This window comes from Hakea prostrata, chromosome 2 (genome assembly GCF_041222555.1).
Source record: "Hakea prostrata isolate BN-2017 chromosome 2, UWA_Hpros_2, whole genome shotgun sequence".
NCBI classification, from domain to species: domain Eukaryota; kingdom Viridiplantae; phylum Streptophyta; class Magnoliopsida; order Proteales; family Proteaceae; genus Hakea; species Hakea prostrata.
The window spans coordinates 52,045,885-52,060,354 of record NC_142601.1 but is presented as its reverse complement, the minus strand read 5'-3'; the positions used below and the strand labels follow the sequence as shown (position 1 = coordinate 52,060,354).

Sequence of the window (14,470 nt, the reverse complement as noted above, 5' to 3'; positions counted from 1 at the left end):
CCCCATGTAAATCTACAACCTAACCAAGAAAGGTACTCCAACCTAGTGTCCATCATACAAGAGGCCAAAGGAAACACACTTCCAATATTATCTGCTAGTCCCCCCACCTTCTCTTCTGGACTATGAGGAGCATCAAAGTCACCTAATAAGTTCTAAGGGCCGTGCATGCTATCAGAGATGGAACGAATCTCCCCAAACAGTCTCGTCCTTTCGGTTGTAACATTATCACCATAACACATTGTAACATGAAAATGTTGCAAAGACTCCACCACTGAGACAAGAAGATGAATCCACTGGGCGTCTTTAGTGACACAATGTACATTCACCTTAGACTCGTCCCAAAGAACTCAAATTCTACCTGCATCCGAGTAGTCATAATTATTGATACATTTCCATCCATTGGAAAAACTCTGAAACAACCCCTCAAAACAATTAACCCACACCCTTGTTTTTGTGAGACCAAATAATACAAATTTATGATTATTAGCCCAGTCCAAGACAGCCCAACATTTTCCCAAATTGGTCATACTTCTTACATTCCAGAGTCCGGATCGCCCCGACGGCCCCCGCGCCCCGCCACAAAAACCTATGGCCCCGGAAACACTTTTGAAAAAACAAAAAACAAAAACTTAAAACTTTTTCCGTGGGCCCCTGGTTGTGGTCGGCCGCAGGGGAGATGTGATCCGGATTCTACATTCCACGCCCCCAACTTCATCATCGATCCATGTTAAAAGTGGGATTATATATGCACGGTAAGGACTCATTGTTGGCTACGGTCCCCATCCCTCTTATTGTTTGTATGCACTAAAGATGCTTCAATGAACTACGCTAATAGGCCAACGGTTCCGGGGCCCATACCCTATTTGAGGACGGCTTGGCCTTAAGCCTGTTGTTTTGAGCACTAAGCCAAATTTGACTCCCCTTGTCCAATCCCGGCTTTTCTTTTTCCTTGAATAGCGCATTCCACTCACTGATTTGTTTTGCCTTCCTCTTTGAGTCATTCGCTTGCCCCATTCACTTCGTTTCCCACAATATTTAAATTCCTTTCCCCATTAAGAGTAGTTTGCTCATTTTCTTCCAAAACTTGCTGGTTTTCACCTAGAGAATCCACGTCACCCTGTCTGGAACTGGGTTTGACTCAGTTTCCAACCCATCTACACCCGGCTGCAACTCATCCACTGCCTTCCACTTGCCCTTAAAACGACAAATTTGCACCACCGTCCACCCTACATCAGTACCTTCCTCCACCATCTAGTTGGAGGTTAAACCATTTCCCTGCGATTGTAGTGGATCATCATTTCTCCCCTCATTGTGAGCTCTACTATCGTCCCTGCTAAGAACAGGATATGAAGATGTCAAGTGACCAAATGTCTTGCAGTGAGAACAGATAGGAGGGAACCATTCATAAACCACAGGTTGCTCATAAAACATACTCCCTTCCTCCCCTACCGCTATTTTGTCAGGAAACCATCCTCCGCTTTGATCAACACACAACACCTTGCAAATCCTAAAAGCTCCCTATGGAGTGTACGTTGGTCCACACATATGGGGTGACCCAACTGACTTGCAATCAAGCCAAAAGACTTCCTCCCCCAAAAATCAAGATCCAACCCATAGAATCTCACCCAAAGGCGCAAAGCCTTCTCCTCTTTTTTGAGCAAAGACAGCCTAGGTACCCAAAGGCGAAGAATCAAGGGTAATTGAGCAAACTTCCATGAACCCTCTGCCAAAATCTGCTTGCGAAAGTTTACTCTTGAAAGTAAAAAATGAACATCCTACTATCCAAACTGAAACGCTTACAACACCAACATGCGCCCATTTCTCCTATACAAACCTGCTTTGCATAGCCGTAAAAGAAGGATTCTTCCCCAAAACATAACCCAGTCCCACCTAGTCCAGGAGAGAGACCCACAACAACAACAATGCAGGGGAGGCTATGAGAAGAAATATGAGGGGAGAAATTGGGATGAAGATGAAGACAACAGGTGTGATCCTCGTAGACAGTATCAACAATGTAGGAGGCAGTGCCAAGAGCAATAGAGAGATTCAATGCAACAACAATAATGCCAAAGATGCAAAGATTCGAATAAAGAAAACAACTTAATGAAGATAGTTGATGCAACAAGATCCTTGCAAACAATACCAACAATGTGAGAGACGTTGCCAACAGCAAGAAAGAGATTCACATAAACAACAACAATGCCAGCAAAGCTGTGAGGAGAGGTCTAAGGGGAGAAGTCGGGATGAATATGAAAACAACTAGCATGATCCTCGTAGACATTATCAACAATTAAGGAGGCAATGCCAGCAACAAGAGTGAGATCCAATGCAAAAACAACAATGTTGAAGACGCTGTGAGGAGAGATTTGAAGAGAGCAACATAATAAAGATAGACAATGTGAGCGAGATCCTCGTAGAAAATATCTACAGTATGAGAGACATTGTCAACAACAAAAAAGATATCCACGTCAGCAACAACAATGCTAGCAATACTGTGAGGAGAGGCAACAATGCCAAAGACATTAGTTGACGCTAGCAAGATCCTTGTGAGAGAATATCAACAATATGAGAGATGTTGTCAACAATAAGAAAGAGTCCCATGTCAACAACAATACTGCCAATAGTGTTGTGAGGGGAGACATGAAGAACTATAACCTCAACAACAATATGATGAAGTAGAAGACGTTAACCATGCGCACGTCTAGTGATTCATCAAGCCTATGAATATGTAATAAAAAAAAAAAAAAACTTTCAATATATAGCTCTTCATTTCATGGAATAAAAAGCCTATTTTCCCCCTTTTCAAGTTTGTTCTGGTGTAAAGTTTCGCATGAAATTTTTTTTCAAGAATTTTCACTTTTTTATATGAAAGGATCCCTATGTGATAAAATATTATCGTATGTGAGTGTAAATGTTATAATATGTGAATTTAAATTCCTATCCTGTGTCAACACTTTCTGCGATGAGAGTCTTATTATGATTAAAATTTTGTGTGAAAAAGACTTATCCGGATTGATTAAAAATTTGTGTGAAAAAGACTTATCCGGATTCTTTCAATATATATCTTAAGAATCTTACTAATTTTTTCCTAAATTTTGATCCAATTATGAAAATCATCCTCTCTTGTCAAAGATGACGGTTAGACAATTGCAAAGGAGCGTCAGAAATAACTTATATTTATTAAAGATGTCAAGGCTCATGTAAGTTATCTTTAAAGAAAAAAAAAAAAGAGGTTATAGATTAAATAATTAGAGAACATTGAAAGATCATATATTCCTGACTGCGTCATAGAAGTTATAAGATCATAAGATTATAGTCCGGAGGTGTATGGGACTCCGGCGGCTCCAATCCATGAACCACCACCCAAGAAGTTTGCCACAGTAAATTTCTGTGCGTCTGTGGTGCTCATAACACGATAGCCCTTCCAATTCACTCTACTGCTTGTTCTAGAGCCTGAACCAATATTTGCGTACTCTCCATAGTAAAGGGTGTTCAGAGCAAAATTGCCACTCCATTCGAGCCAACCCGCAGGATTGATCAAGCTATCAAGGTAACTTTTCATGACAACAGTTCTTGAATATTCCTTCCAAGGCCGCCCCAAGTAAGTCTTAAAGGAACTCTCCACTGTTTTCAAGTCCGGAGCTGCTGTAAGTTTACAATCAAGGATTGAAATTCCGGTGTTCTCGTTTGGATCAGATCGTCCTTGAGCTGTCACTGTGTTCTTTTGTTTGCTCATGGGTTTTCTTACATAGATGCTGCAGTTATGAAGCACGACGGCAGCATCTCCAAAAATGAAGTCCACGGTGCCATAGATTTCGCAGTTGGAGTAAAATTGGCGTTGGGAGTACACAAATAAGGTGTCTTGGTAACCCCGGAAGCTACACTGATAGAAAACAGACTGGTCCGAGCCTGATCTAAATGCAACTGCTTGGTGCTTCTGAGGTCCTGCTGTGTTTTGGAAGGTCATGGCCTTGGCGATGAAGCCATCCCCGGATGCAGCTGATGAGAAGAAAATAGCATACATAAGGAATAGTTATATTTCTCAAGGAGTCGGAACCAAGAATAGCAGATACACTCACTCAGAGACAGAAAGACAAAGAAAGGGATAGATCAGAGAGAGCTTACCAAAGGTGGCAGATCCATAAGTTGTGGAACCATCTGGGACGTTCTTGCTACCAGTAACAATGGTAGCATCAATCCCGTCTCCTATTAGCATTATATTCTTCATTGACCTTGTAATCTCAACGTTCTCTTCGTAAATTCCCTTTTTCACGTATATAACAAATCTTGAATTCCCACTCCTTAGCTTGGACGAAGCAGACAGAGCTTGAGAAATGGTCTTGTAGTTACCAGACCCATCAGCAGCCACCTCTATATCAGCTTGTGAAGCTGCTGCTGTTGTATGGAGAAGCTTTCTATCAGCAGCAGAGACCCATGAAGGGAACCCATCAGAGAGCAAGCGTCTGGCACCACCTTGTATAACAGAGAATGCTGAAGCTGCAGCCATCTGTTTGTTTATAGCCAGAGAATTACTTAGTAACTTCGAGAAATCACTCAACATGGAAGATAAGAAAGACATATATGAAGCTCTAGCCGAATTGAGCTCCATAAACCCATCTTGACATGTCTGATGATTGGTAACAGCTGCACTAAGCCATGTTTGGGTATCTTCCCAACTGTTAGATGATAATACACGGCCAAGCTTGCTAATCGTGTCATTATAGAGCTCCACACAGTCAGCCCACGCTGCCTTGGCCAACTTATCAAAAGAGGTCAAATCCATAGCTGAAATGTGCTTATGTGCTAGTCGAGCCTGGTCCAGAGAGACCCTGAGGGCTACATCACGGAAATCTTTTGGGCTGACAAGAGAACTGGTGGAGTTAATGAAGGAATTACATATATGAGGGTAAGGTGTTTGGCTACAAGATGATCTGGTTCTGGTGTTCCCATTAGCCACCCGAGAAACAAAAGCAAGTAAAGAGAGAGTCACAAGAACCCTAACGAAATGCTTCTCCATGGTTTCGGCCCAAAAGCAAATATCCATGTTACTTGAAAAGGGATGATTCAAGAATTGAATGGTTACTACTCCTAGCACCAACTAGCTAGCTAGCATCACAACCACGCGTAGGGTTGGTACTCCATTTGTCTAATTACATTGCATGCGTTGAGATTCGTGATGGTACATTTGTTCACATGGTGATGCCACCTACTGAGTTGTGGCATACAGACATTAGATTTCAAAAGTGGGAATGCAATGGCAGGACAACGAGATATATTATAGCTCAAGCAATCTTTGATGCAGTCGGAGACATATAGAATACACTCTCAAGGCTTAGCTTTGTAGTAAATCAAATCTCTTTGTTCTCTTTCCAATCAAGAATTTTAGCCAAACCCTTTCATGCCGTAGTGGCTCTAGCTAGTGGCCCAAAGCTTGATCATGTTTTAGGTTGAAAATCGACTACTAATTAATGGTGAATCAAAGTGTAATTCACATCTTTTACCCTCAGTAAACCTGTATCTTTAAAATCCCCACTCACGATCTATTTGACACAGATCATCTGGGTTTACTTATGTTTGATGGGGTATGAGAGAAATTTTAAATGTACAAAAGTATTGCAGAGAATTATTGGCACACATTTTTACACATATTATTGCATTAATCCTATCATTTATAATAAATAAAACTCCGCATGGTGAACGAGGATCTTTAGGGGCACGAGTATATGGCAATCCCATGTAGATATACAATTGCGTGTTTTATTAAAACAAATCAAATTAAAATGAAATGAACCAAAAAAAAATCATCTTTATTGCTTAGCTTTCCACAAAGGGAATTGGAAACAAACCATATGACAATTTGATACAAGTAAATTTCAATCGCTTGAAAATGAGAATTGACTGATGGATCTATATATCCAAGATGTCAATAGCTTATATAATAAAAAATCATGTCGAGTACCATGCCTCAACAATCTTTGCATATAATTATGATTACTTCTTGTAAATTTTCCCTATTTTAATACAAATGACAGCTTACCTGGCAAAGAAAAAGAAAGAAAAAGAATGAACCCATTCAATTAAGGGTTAACGATTCTCACGTCATAGATGTAATAGGATTACAGCCCGGAAGTGTATGGGACTCCGGCAGCTTCAATCCAAGAACCACCACCCAAGAAGTTTGCTACAGTGAATTTCTGAGCGTCTGTGGTGCTCATGATATGATATCCCTTCCAGGTCACACGACCACTTGTGTCAGACCCCGAACCAGTATTCGCATACTCTCCATAGTAAAGAGTGTCTAGAGCAAAATCGCCACTCCATTCAAGCCAGCCTGCAGGATCTATCAAGCTATCAAGATAAGTTTTCATTACAACAGTTCTTGAGTATTCCTTCCATGGTCGCCCCAAGTAAGTCTTAAAGGAACTCTGCACTGCTTTCAAGTCCGAAGCTGCTGTAACCTGGCAATTATGGATTGAAATTCCGGTATTCTCGTTTGGATCAGACCTCCCTTGAGCTGTCACGGTGTTCTTCTGGCTGCTCATGGGTTTTCTAACATAGATGTTGCAGTTCTGCAGCACCACAGCGGCATCTCCAAAAATGAAGTCCACGGTTCCATAGATGTCGCAGTTGCGGTAGAACTGGCGTTGGGAGTAGACATATAAGGTGTCTTGGTACCCTTGGAAGCTACACTGATAGAAAACTGACTGGTCTGAGCCTGAACGGAAAGCAACTGCTTGTTGCTTCTGTGGCCCGGCCGTGTTTTGGAAGGTCATGGCCTTGGCGATGAAGCCGTCGCCAACTGCAGCTGAGGATAAGAAATTAAGTAGCACACGTAAGTAATAATAATATCAATTTTCCCATCATGGAGACAAAACCAAGAATAGGTACTCAAAGAAAGAGGAACAAAAAAAAAGACTAGACTGAGAAAGTTTAAAAAGAAAGAGTACACTGTCTTGGTTGTGAATTTGAAGTATCAAGATAGGGATAGCTAGCTTACCAACGGTGGCGGATCTGAAAGTTGTGGAACCATCTTGAACGTTCTTACTGCCTGTAACGATGGTAGCATCAATCCCATCTCCAATTAGCATTATATTCTTCATTGATTTTTTTATCTCAACATTCTCTTTGTAAGTGCCCTCCTTCACATATATAACAAATCTTGAAGTGCCACTCCTTAGCTCGGATGAAGCAGAAAGAGCTTCAGAGATGGTCTTATAATTACCAGACCCATCAGCAGCCACCACTATATTAGCTTGTGAAGCTGTTGTCGTTGACTGAAGAAGCTTTCTATCAGCAGCAGATACCCATGAAGGGAACCCATCAGAGAGCAAGCGTCTAGAGCCACCAGGTATACCAGGGAATGTTTTAGCTGCCTGGTTGTTTATTGCTAAGGAGTTACTTAGTGACTTTGAGAAGTCACTCAACATGGAAGGCAAGGAAGAGAGAAATGAAGTTGAGTTGAGCTCCAAAAACCCAGTTTGGCATGTCTGGTGATTAGCAACGGCTGCACTAAGCCACGTTTGAGTATCTTCCCAACTGTTAGACAACAATACACCGTTAAGCTGGCTAACAGTGTCGTTGTAGACCTCCGCACAGTCTGCCCATGCTGCCTTGGCTGGTTCAGTGAAAGAAGTCAAGTCCATAGCTGAAATGTGATTATAAGCTAATTGAGCTTGGTTCTTAGAGACACTGAGGGCTGCATAAGGGAAACCTTTTGAGGTGACAAGCGGATTAGAAGCAATGAAGGAACTACATATTTGAGGGTATGGTGTTTGGCTACAAGATGATATGGTATCACCATTAGCCGCCCAGGAAACAAACGGAAGGAGGGAGAGACTCACAAGAACTCCTACAGAAAGCTTAAAATCCATGGTGTCTACCAAAGTATAGGGTTGTTTCGTTCGGTTTCTGGAAATGTATATATAGATTAAAGAATGGAAGTCTTGGGCCGTTATATAGGGTTTAATAAAAAAGCATGTTGGCCATCCATGCATGCTTTACTGCTTACGTGAAAAAGCGAAATTGGCCTTTGTTTTTTCGGGTTCTAATTTGAATTCAAAATTGTCTTTTGTTGAATAGATATATGAAAACCGGCAACAAGCCAGTAGTTTCTATATTTTACGAAGTGAATCCCTGGTGGCTACGCAATTAATCCACAACCTACAGGGAATATTGAAGAGGATGTTCGACCAGTTTTCAAAAGAAGCGTTGTTTTCATAGCAAAGCCATCTATTGTTTCTGTTTCTTACGGAAGTGGGTTTTGATTCTTTTGAAGGCATACATTGTGAAAGAACTTTAATAAATATTATCGTCATACTTAGTCTAATTCATCTAGTTAATTTGATTAATTAATCTATTTAATTTGATATGATCGTATTCTGTGTAGCAGTTTCAACATTAGAGTCCAGATTTCAAGAATGTATACGTAGGTTTTTTTTTTCTTTGGTCAAATCAATCCAAGTTATTTGATGGTACAAAAAAATAAAATAAAACGAAGAATCTTAGGTAGTAAACGAAGTGCACTTCAGCAAATCATTTTTCTATCATAGAAGCCAATTGGAAGCCAAATTGCTAGGTTGGATATATAATTCAATGGCGTAAGGTTATGGGATGAACTGACGACTCACTGGTCTCAGGAACGACTTTTGCTCTGACAATAGAAACCTCGTTTTGTCTTCTTCAGAAAATCGAGCTTCAGTAATGATCCGAAAAACCCTAGCCAACTAATTCGTTACCAGCAAGTTTTGAAGTTTTCGAGTCCATCTGCTTGATGACATTAATGGAACAGTTTAAACTCTAACGTAACTAATTGGTCCATCAAATCCTTATCTTCTATTTTTGGAAAATCTTGCTTATCTTGATTTTTATTTATGTTTGGGTAAATCACTTATCTTGATTTTGAGTCATCACTTCTTGGAGATAGCGTATAATGTTATCCTTGGTTGGTTTCTCCGTCAGTTATCAGTTTTTCTTTTTTTAGGTAATCACACTTACCAGTTGATAATCTTTTGAAATTGAACTAATATACACAAAGCCTTAGAACATATTTTGCTCTAATGTCGTTGGGTTGTGAACTTGTGATCAACAAAACTACATTTGTCCTTTTAAACAATTTGATGTTACATCAAGTCCAATCTATCTATGGCCAGCATGTTTGAAGGTGATCTGATCCTGACTTGATGAAAAACAATATCTTAAACCCTATGGCAACTGTGTTTTGTTCAGCAAACTAGCAAATTTATTTTTCAAGAAAACCGAATGATCAGGGCCTTGATAACCTAATCTCAAGAGGAAAATTGTACAGTTTTGAACATATTAAATTAATCATTAATTTTTTCACTCCAGCCCAAAATTTTATATTCGAAAACTCAATTGAATTTGCTGGCCAGTTGCCCCAGCTCATGGTGTCAAGTCTTACAATTGGATTACATAGGGTAGGCTTGGTTTTCTTCTTTCTCTTTTCTTCTTTTTCTTTCTGGGTGGTTGTATTAGAACGTTGGCTGGTTTAGTCACTAGTAATTTCAAGAATCCAAGTCATTCATCGATGTCCTTTGTATTCTAATCAATATTAATACTAGTCTTTTGGCAGCCATTACGTTTTCATTTGAAAAACTCTTTGTGAAACATAAGTAGCTATCTAGACATATAATTGGGGTTCACTGGCTTTAATTTGTTGAACATAAACCTAATAGATTCTCCCTTGAATGTCTTACCACTCTACCTTCTTAGTCTATTAATGATCATGTTCATAGTTATTTAATAGGATACTTACTATTGTCCACTTATACTATAGCTTAATTACTAATTATAAAATTATTATTATCTCTCTCACTTCTAACGATGTTAAGTGACCATGTCGGTAGGAGTTTAATATCTTTTTTCCCTTTAGAATTAAGAAGCTAAAAGACAATATTATCCTCATTTAGAGGGGGAAAAATCATCTAAAGTACTACTTTACCCATATTCTTGTCATTTTGGACTCCAAAAAAATCTTTTTTTTTTTTTTTTGTCCAAAAGTTTGATCATGATAAGATGGAACTGGATGACCTCTTTTACCAGTAAAAAAGGAAAACATACAAGGAAAAGAAGATGATGGGAGAAACTACCAAAAAAGATGCAACATACTTAAGAGCCACTTCCCTTACAATAGCTTAATACAAGGAATTACATTAATCAAACGGAAATAGGAAATTCCTTAAATTGACAACGTCAAATTGGAAAGTAAATTGACTATATGCCAGCGATTCTCTTCTTGCAGTGCTTTCCTTCTTCTTTGGACTGGATAAGTCTTAGGTTAGTTTCAGATTTTTTGAGAATTTTTTTCTACTTTTAGTTGGGTGTTTTTTAATTATATTTCTAGATCTTCTAATGTTTTTGCGGATTTTCTTGCTAAGAGAGCTCGTCGTCTCTCTTTATCTAGGTCTTGGTGGACTATTCTACCAGGGTTTATGATTGATTTGTCTGTATTGTCCAGGTCTCCTGGCTTTAACTCTTTTTTATAATTAAGTTTTCAGTTTGTTGAAAAAAAAAAAAAATAAATAAGTAAAAAATCATAATTAGTGGTCCCCCACTCCCCTCCAAAAAAAAAAATTTATAGGAACTTCTTAAATTGATAATGTCAAAAAGAAGTATATACAAATACTTGACTGAAGAAGTTAATAGAAGAGAGAAGTTTGTAATATATAAATACAGCCAACGCAGAGCTGTTCTAGTGGTGAAACCAACACTTCTTAGTAAAGAGGTTGTGGGTTCGACTCTTGTTAAGGCATATTAATATCCCCATCCCCCAGTTTAATAAGCCCTTTTGTACCAAAAAAAAAAAAAAAAAAGAAGAGAGAAGTTTGATGCCATATCAAGTAAGAGGAAGGAAATTAAATAACTGGTATTATCTAATTAAGAGGGAGTTTATGTTGACAAGTTATATCCAACTCTCGAATTGAGAGAAGAGTTTTTTTCAATGGCCTTTAAGTTAGGGTGAAACTCTAGTCTCTCTCCTTATTACTTGTGACGTACTGTTGTCACAGATCAGGATTAAATATTCACTCTTCTAGCTTACCTCTTGGTGAGAACCTCATATTCACAACAGGGATTAGTTTCTTTCATGGCTTTAAAGATCTCGCTTGTAATTTTACGTTTATTAGATTATTGGAGGAAGTAGAAAAAGATCGGTTATAATTGTACTCTGATTGATTGTTCTTCCAACTGAAATGCCGCTGCAAAATTGCAATTTTTCGCCCATTCATGGGTTGAAATCAAGCAGCAGAACTGCTTGAATTCTATTATGCAAATGGACTGCAATATTAATAAAACCATGGGAGTTCACCACTGTTCGCAATTGATGACAGATGCTTAGCATGCAACGCCATTTGGTTCTGAGATATCAAGGACATTTGATCCATCTTGAATGCTATTTAATTTGCAACTCTTGATTTGCAGATATCGCAGGTTATATTTCACTCTGATTGCCTTCCAGCCATTAAGGCCTAAATGGCCAAACCCAGTCTTTAGACTGGGTTAGTTGTGGGCTGGTTCAAGAAATTAAAAGGCTGTCGGGTTGTTTTGATTTTGTCCGTTTTGTTTTTGTGAATAGATCTATAAATCATCGTGCTAACTTTCTTGCCAAAGGGCTAGGTTTCTTCAGTTAAGTAGAGTTTGGAATGATCTTCCTCCTTTGTGTATTGTAAATCCTTATGCTATCTCCTCTAGATTTAATCTAGAGGTATTTCAATGAATCTCTATTTGGCCACAAAAAAAAAAAAAAAGGGCTGATTCGAAAGTATAACCCTAATTTTTTTTTGGATAAATCCTGAAATTGAAATTCATATTGGTTTACCCATTTAACACAGTAGTGAGGAAAATTAAAGTCAATGATTCTGGCAGAGTTAAGTACGGGCCTATGAGTCTAACAAGTTAACCATGACAGATAGTTAATTGGTCAAGTTGAAGAAGGATTTTAAATTGAACTCATAATAGGTGCAGAAGTTAATTCAGACTTACCAAACTAGAATCTAAGTGACCGTTTTTATAGTTGGAGCAAACCACAGAGACAACTGATGGGGGCCATTAGATGACCAGATATGATTTCCAATGATCTTCATCAAATGGACCAATATAAAAGCTCACTTTTGGCGCACTTGACAAGATCTGTAGAAAATTCTATAAAAGCTAACATCAAATGTGAAATTTCTTCTTAACCAAACAAAAAAAAAATTTGTGAGATTTCTTATTCTGAACTCTCAACAAGCCAGCGAGAAGCAATACCCAAAGGAATTTTGGCATGTCGGCATATCTCCTAATAAATGCAAATCGTTAAATAAATAGGTACAATGCATTAAATGTTGAATTTAATACTCTAGCACGCGTACAATTATATAAGGAGTGCTTCGTATCTAACAACAATCTTGTTGCAAACTGATGGACAAGAAGTCCATAGAACAACATCTCGGAAGTAACCATTGCCAAGTGGCCAATTCGAAAACCAAGCTCCAAGAATTACAAAGGTCTGATAGATGACTAAGTCGAGCACAATCAACTCTTGTTCACCTAGTTTGCTTGGAAGTCTCAAATGTGATTTGTTATAATAGGAAACAACCCCAAATAGCCATACCTCCACTTTGTTGGGCTCAAATCTATCTCAGTCAAAGGAAGTAGAATTCCAGAATCTAAGATATTGAAGATAGGGAACAGTATGGGCAGTGGTGGAATAGTGGTGGGTTCTAGTGACTAGAGAGGGTGGAGAGGGAGACTTGCAGTTGTTGGAGTTGGAGAAGGAGAGTTGCACTAGAGGTGAGAATCATGTAAGTGGAGAGGGATGGGGGGTGCTATGGTCATATTATCCACCTTAAGGGCATTAAGGTCCTTTTAAGTTCAAAGTTAATAGCAAAGGTTTGAAAGACTAACTGTGGTTAATAAGTAATATTGGTTTTTGTCAAATTTGGGTTACTAGTAATTTTTTCAACATAAGAGGGCAGACCAAATTTTCACCCCCATTTAAGGTAGCCATGCGTAAAAAAACTCTTGTGAGAATTATAAACCATACCAAATACATCTAAGCAAGACAACGAATTAAAAATAAAATAAATGATTTAGGACTCTAACAAATGATTTTACATATTTTTCAAGGAACAATCTTGTTGTCGCATAATTATTATTTTTCCCCTTTTACATGACACTTTGTTTTTAGAATGTGGACGAAGTTCGTCATTCATATAAAAAATTACATGAAATAATATTTTTATCCTTGCAAAAAAAGTGGAACATTAAAAAACTTTTTTTTTAATTAGAGGTTTATCCGGGCCAATTTACGCCCACCTCAACTATATCCCCGGGAAATTTTTATATAATAAATATAGACGAAGTTTCACCCTTAGTCTGAAGAAATTCAAACGCTGACATCCTATGTGGAAGCATTGGTCTTCTATCAACCGAATCACCCCTTAAGACTACATTAAAAGACTTTTGAAATATGTTAATCTTGAAGATGTACAGCGAATTCTTTGCATTAAATTATGGCTCTTTCTAATCCGACAAGCAATTATATAAATTTGAATTCAGTTACTTTTTAAATTGATATAAATATTTTTGAGTAAAAAACTTCTAAATTCAGACACCAGAATTTGAATGAAAATTCAAAAATGAATTTTCACTATCCATTTGCAAGTCTAATTGCATTACTGGTCCACCCTTTTTGTTAAAGAAACTAACCTAACGCAGCGGAATAATCAATCACAATAGAAAGGAAAGAAGAAATCACACACACACAAGACAAGATTTACTTGGTTCGGTCAGAGACCTACATCCAAGGATGAGATATGCTCTCACCAAGCATATGCAATCATCAAATAGCAGAGGAAGATTACAGCCCTATACAGTGACAATACTCTATACAAAGACTAGAGATAACAACCGAAACAATGGAACAACCACACCTGAATCAAGATGCAACCAGTGCTTCAAGTATCTCCTGCGTGAACCCAAGAGCATCAAATACCGAAGCCTTTACACGCACCAAACAGCATACACTGCTTCAGCTTTGTACAAGAGCAAAGAACCATCACCAAGAACACATTAGGGCTAACCGAAACCCTCAACAGCAGATGAAGAACCAGCAGAGACCGAGAGCAATCGCCAGAGAGCAAAACAGAGAGGAGAGAGAGTGATTTCGTGCGAATGAGATGAGACAAACCAAACCCCAAATACATATCCTCTAATAAGGTATGCAATTACCCTATTGCCCTCAGAACATAATAATAAGACAAGCTATCCTATTACATGAAAAAGACCATACTGCCCCTGCTAACCCCTGTTACATATTACACTTTTAAATATTTTTTTCGAATAAAGTAAGAAATTAATTGATCGAACTATTCAATATTCTCCATCCGAATGATCAACCCAAGGTGTACACATAATCTGATCTTACCTTTTTGTCTTCTTCTCTTCTACCAAGAAAAAAAAAATTCTTATGCTT

General features: G+C 38.3%; 2 protein-coding genes across 2 annotated transcripts; both read right to left on the bottom strand.

The window, feature by feature from the left end:
- Positions 1 to 3,310: 3,310 nt before the first annotated feature.
- Positions 3,311 to 5,017, bottom strand: LOC149024797 (pectinesterase-like). The gene is made up of 2 exons (XM_089142997.1): positions 4,126 to 5,017; positions 3,311 to 3,999 (listed from the first exon to the last, which is right to left on the bottom strand). The coding sequence occupies exons 1-2, from the start codon at positions 5,015 to 5,017 to the stop codon at positions 3,311 to 3,313; spliced, it is 1,581 nt and encodes a 526-aa protein (XP_088999123.1).
- Positions 5,018 to 5,806: 789 nt separating this feature from the next.
- On the bottom strand, positions 5,807 to 7,871 carry LOC149024796 (pectinesterase-like). The gene is made up of 2 exons (XM_089144989.1): positions 6,998 to 7,871; positions 5,807 to 6,805 (listed from the first exon to the last, which is right to left on the bottom strand). The coding sequence occupies exons 1-2, from the start codon at positions 7,869 to 7,871 to the stop codon at positions 6,117 to 6,119; spliced, it is 1,563 nt and encodes a 520-aa protein (XP_089001115.1). The 3' UTR covers positions 5,807 to 6,116.
- Between the last annotated feature and the right edge of the window lie 6,599 nt (positions 7,872 to 14,470).

Excerpts from the sequence above, each read along its gene's own strand:
- LOC149024797 (XM_089142997.1), bottom strand. The coding sequence starts at position 5,017 with ATGGAGAAGCATTTCGTTAGGGTTCTTGTGACTCTCTCTTTACTTGCT. Across the intron at positions 4,000-4,125 it reads TTATGGATCTGCCACCTTTG|CTGCATCCGGGGATGGCTTC; the intron begins GTAAGCTCTCTC and ends TCTTCTCATCAG.
- LOC149024796 (XM_089144989.1), bottom strand. The coding sequence starts at position 7,871 with ATGGATTTTAAGCTTTCTGTAGGAGTTCTTGTGAGTCTCTCCCTCCTT. Across the intron at positions 6,806-6,997 it reads TTTCAGATCCGCCACCGTTG|CTGCAGTTGGCGACGGCTTC; the intron begins GTAAGCTAGCTA and ends TCTTATCCTCAG.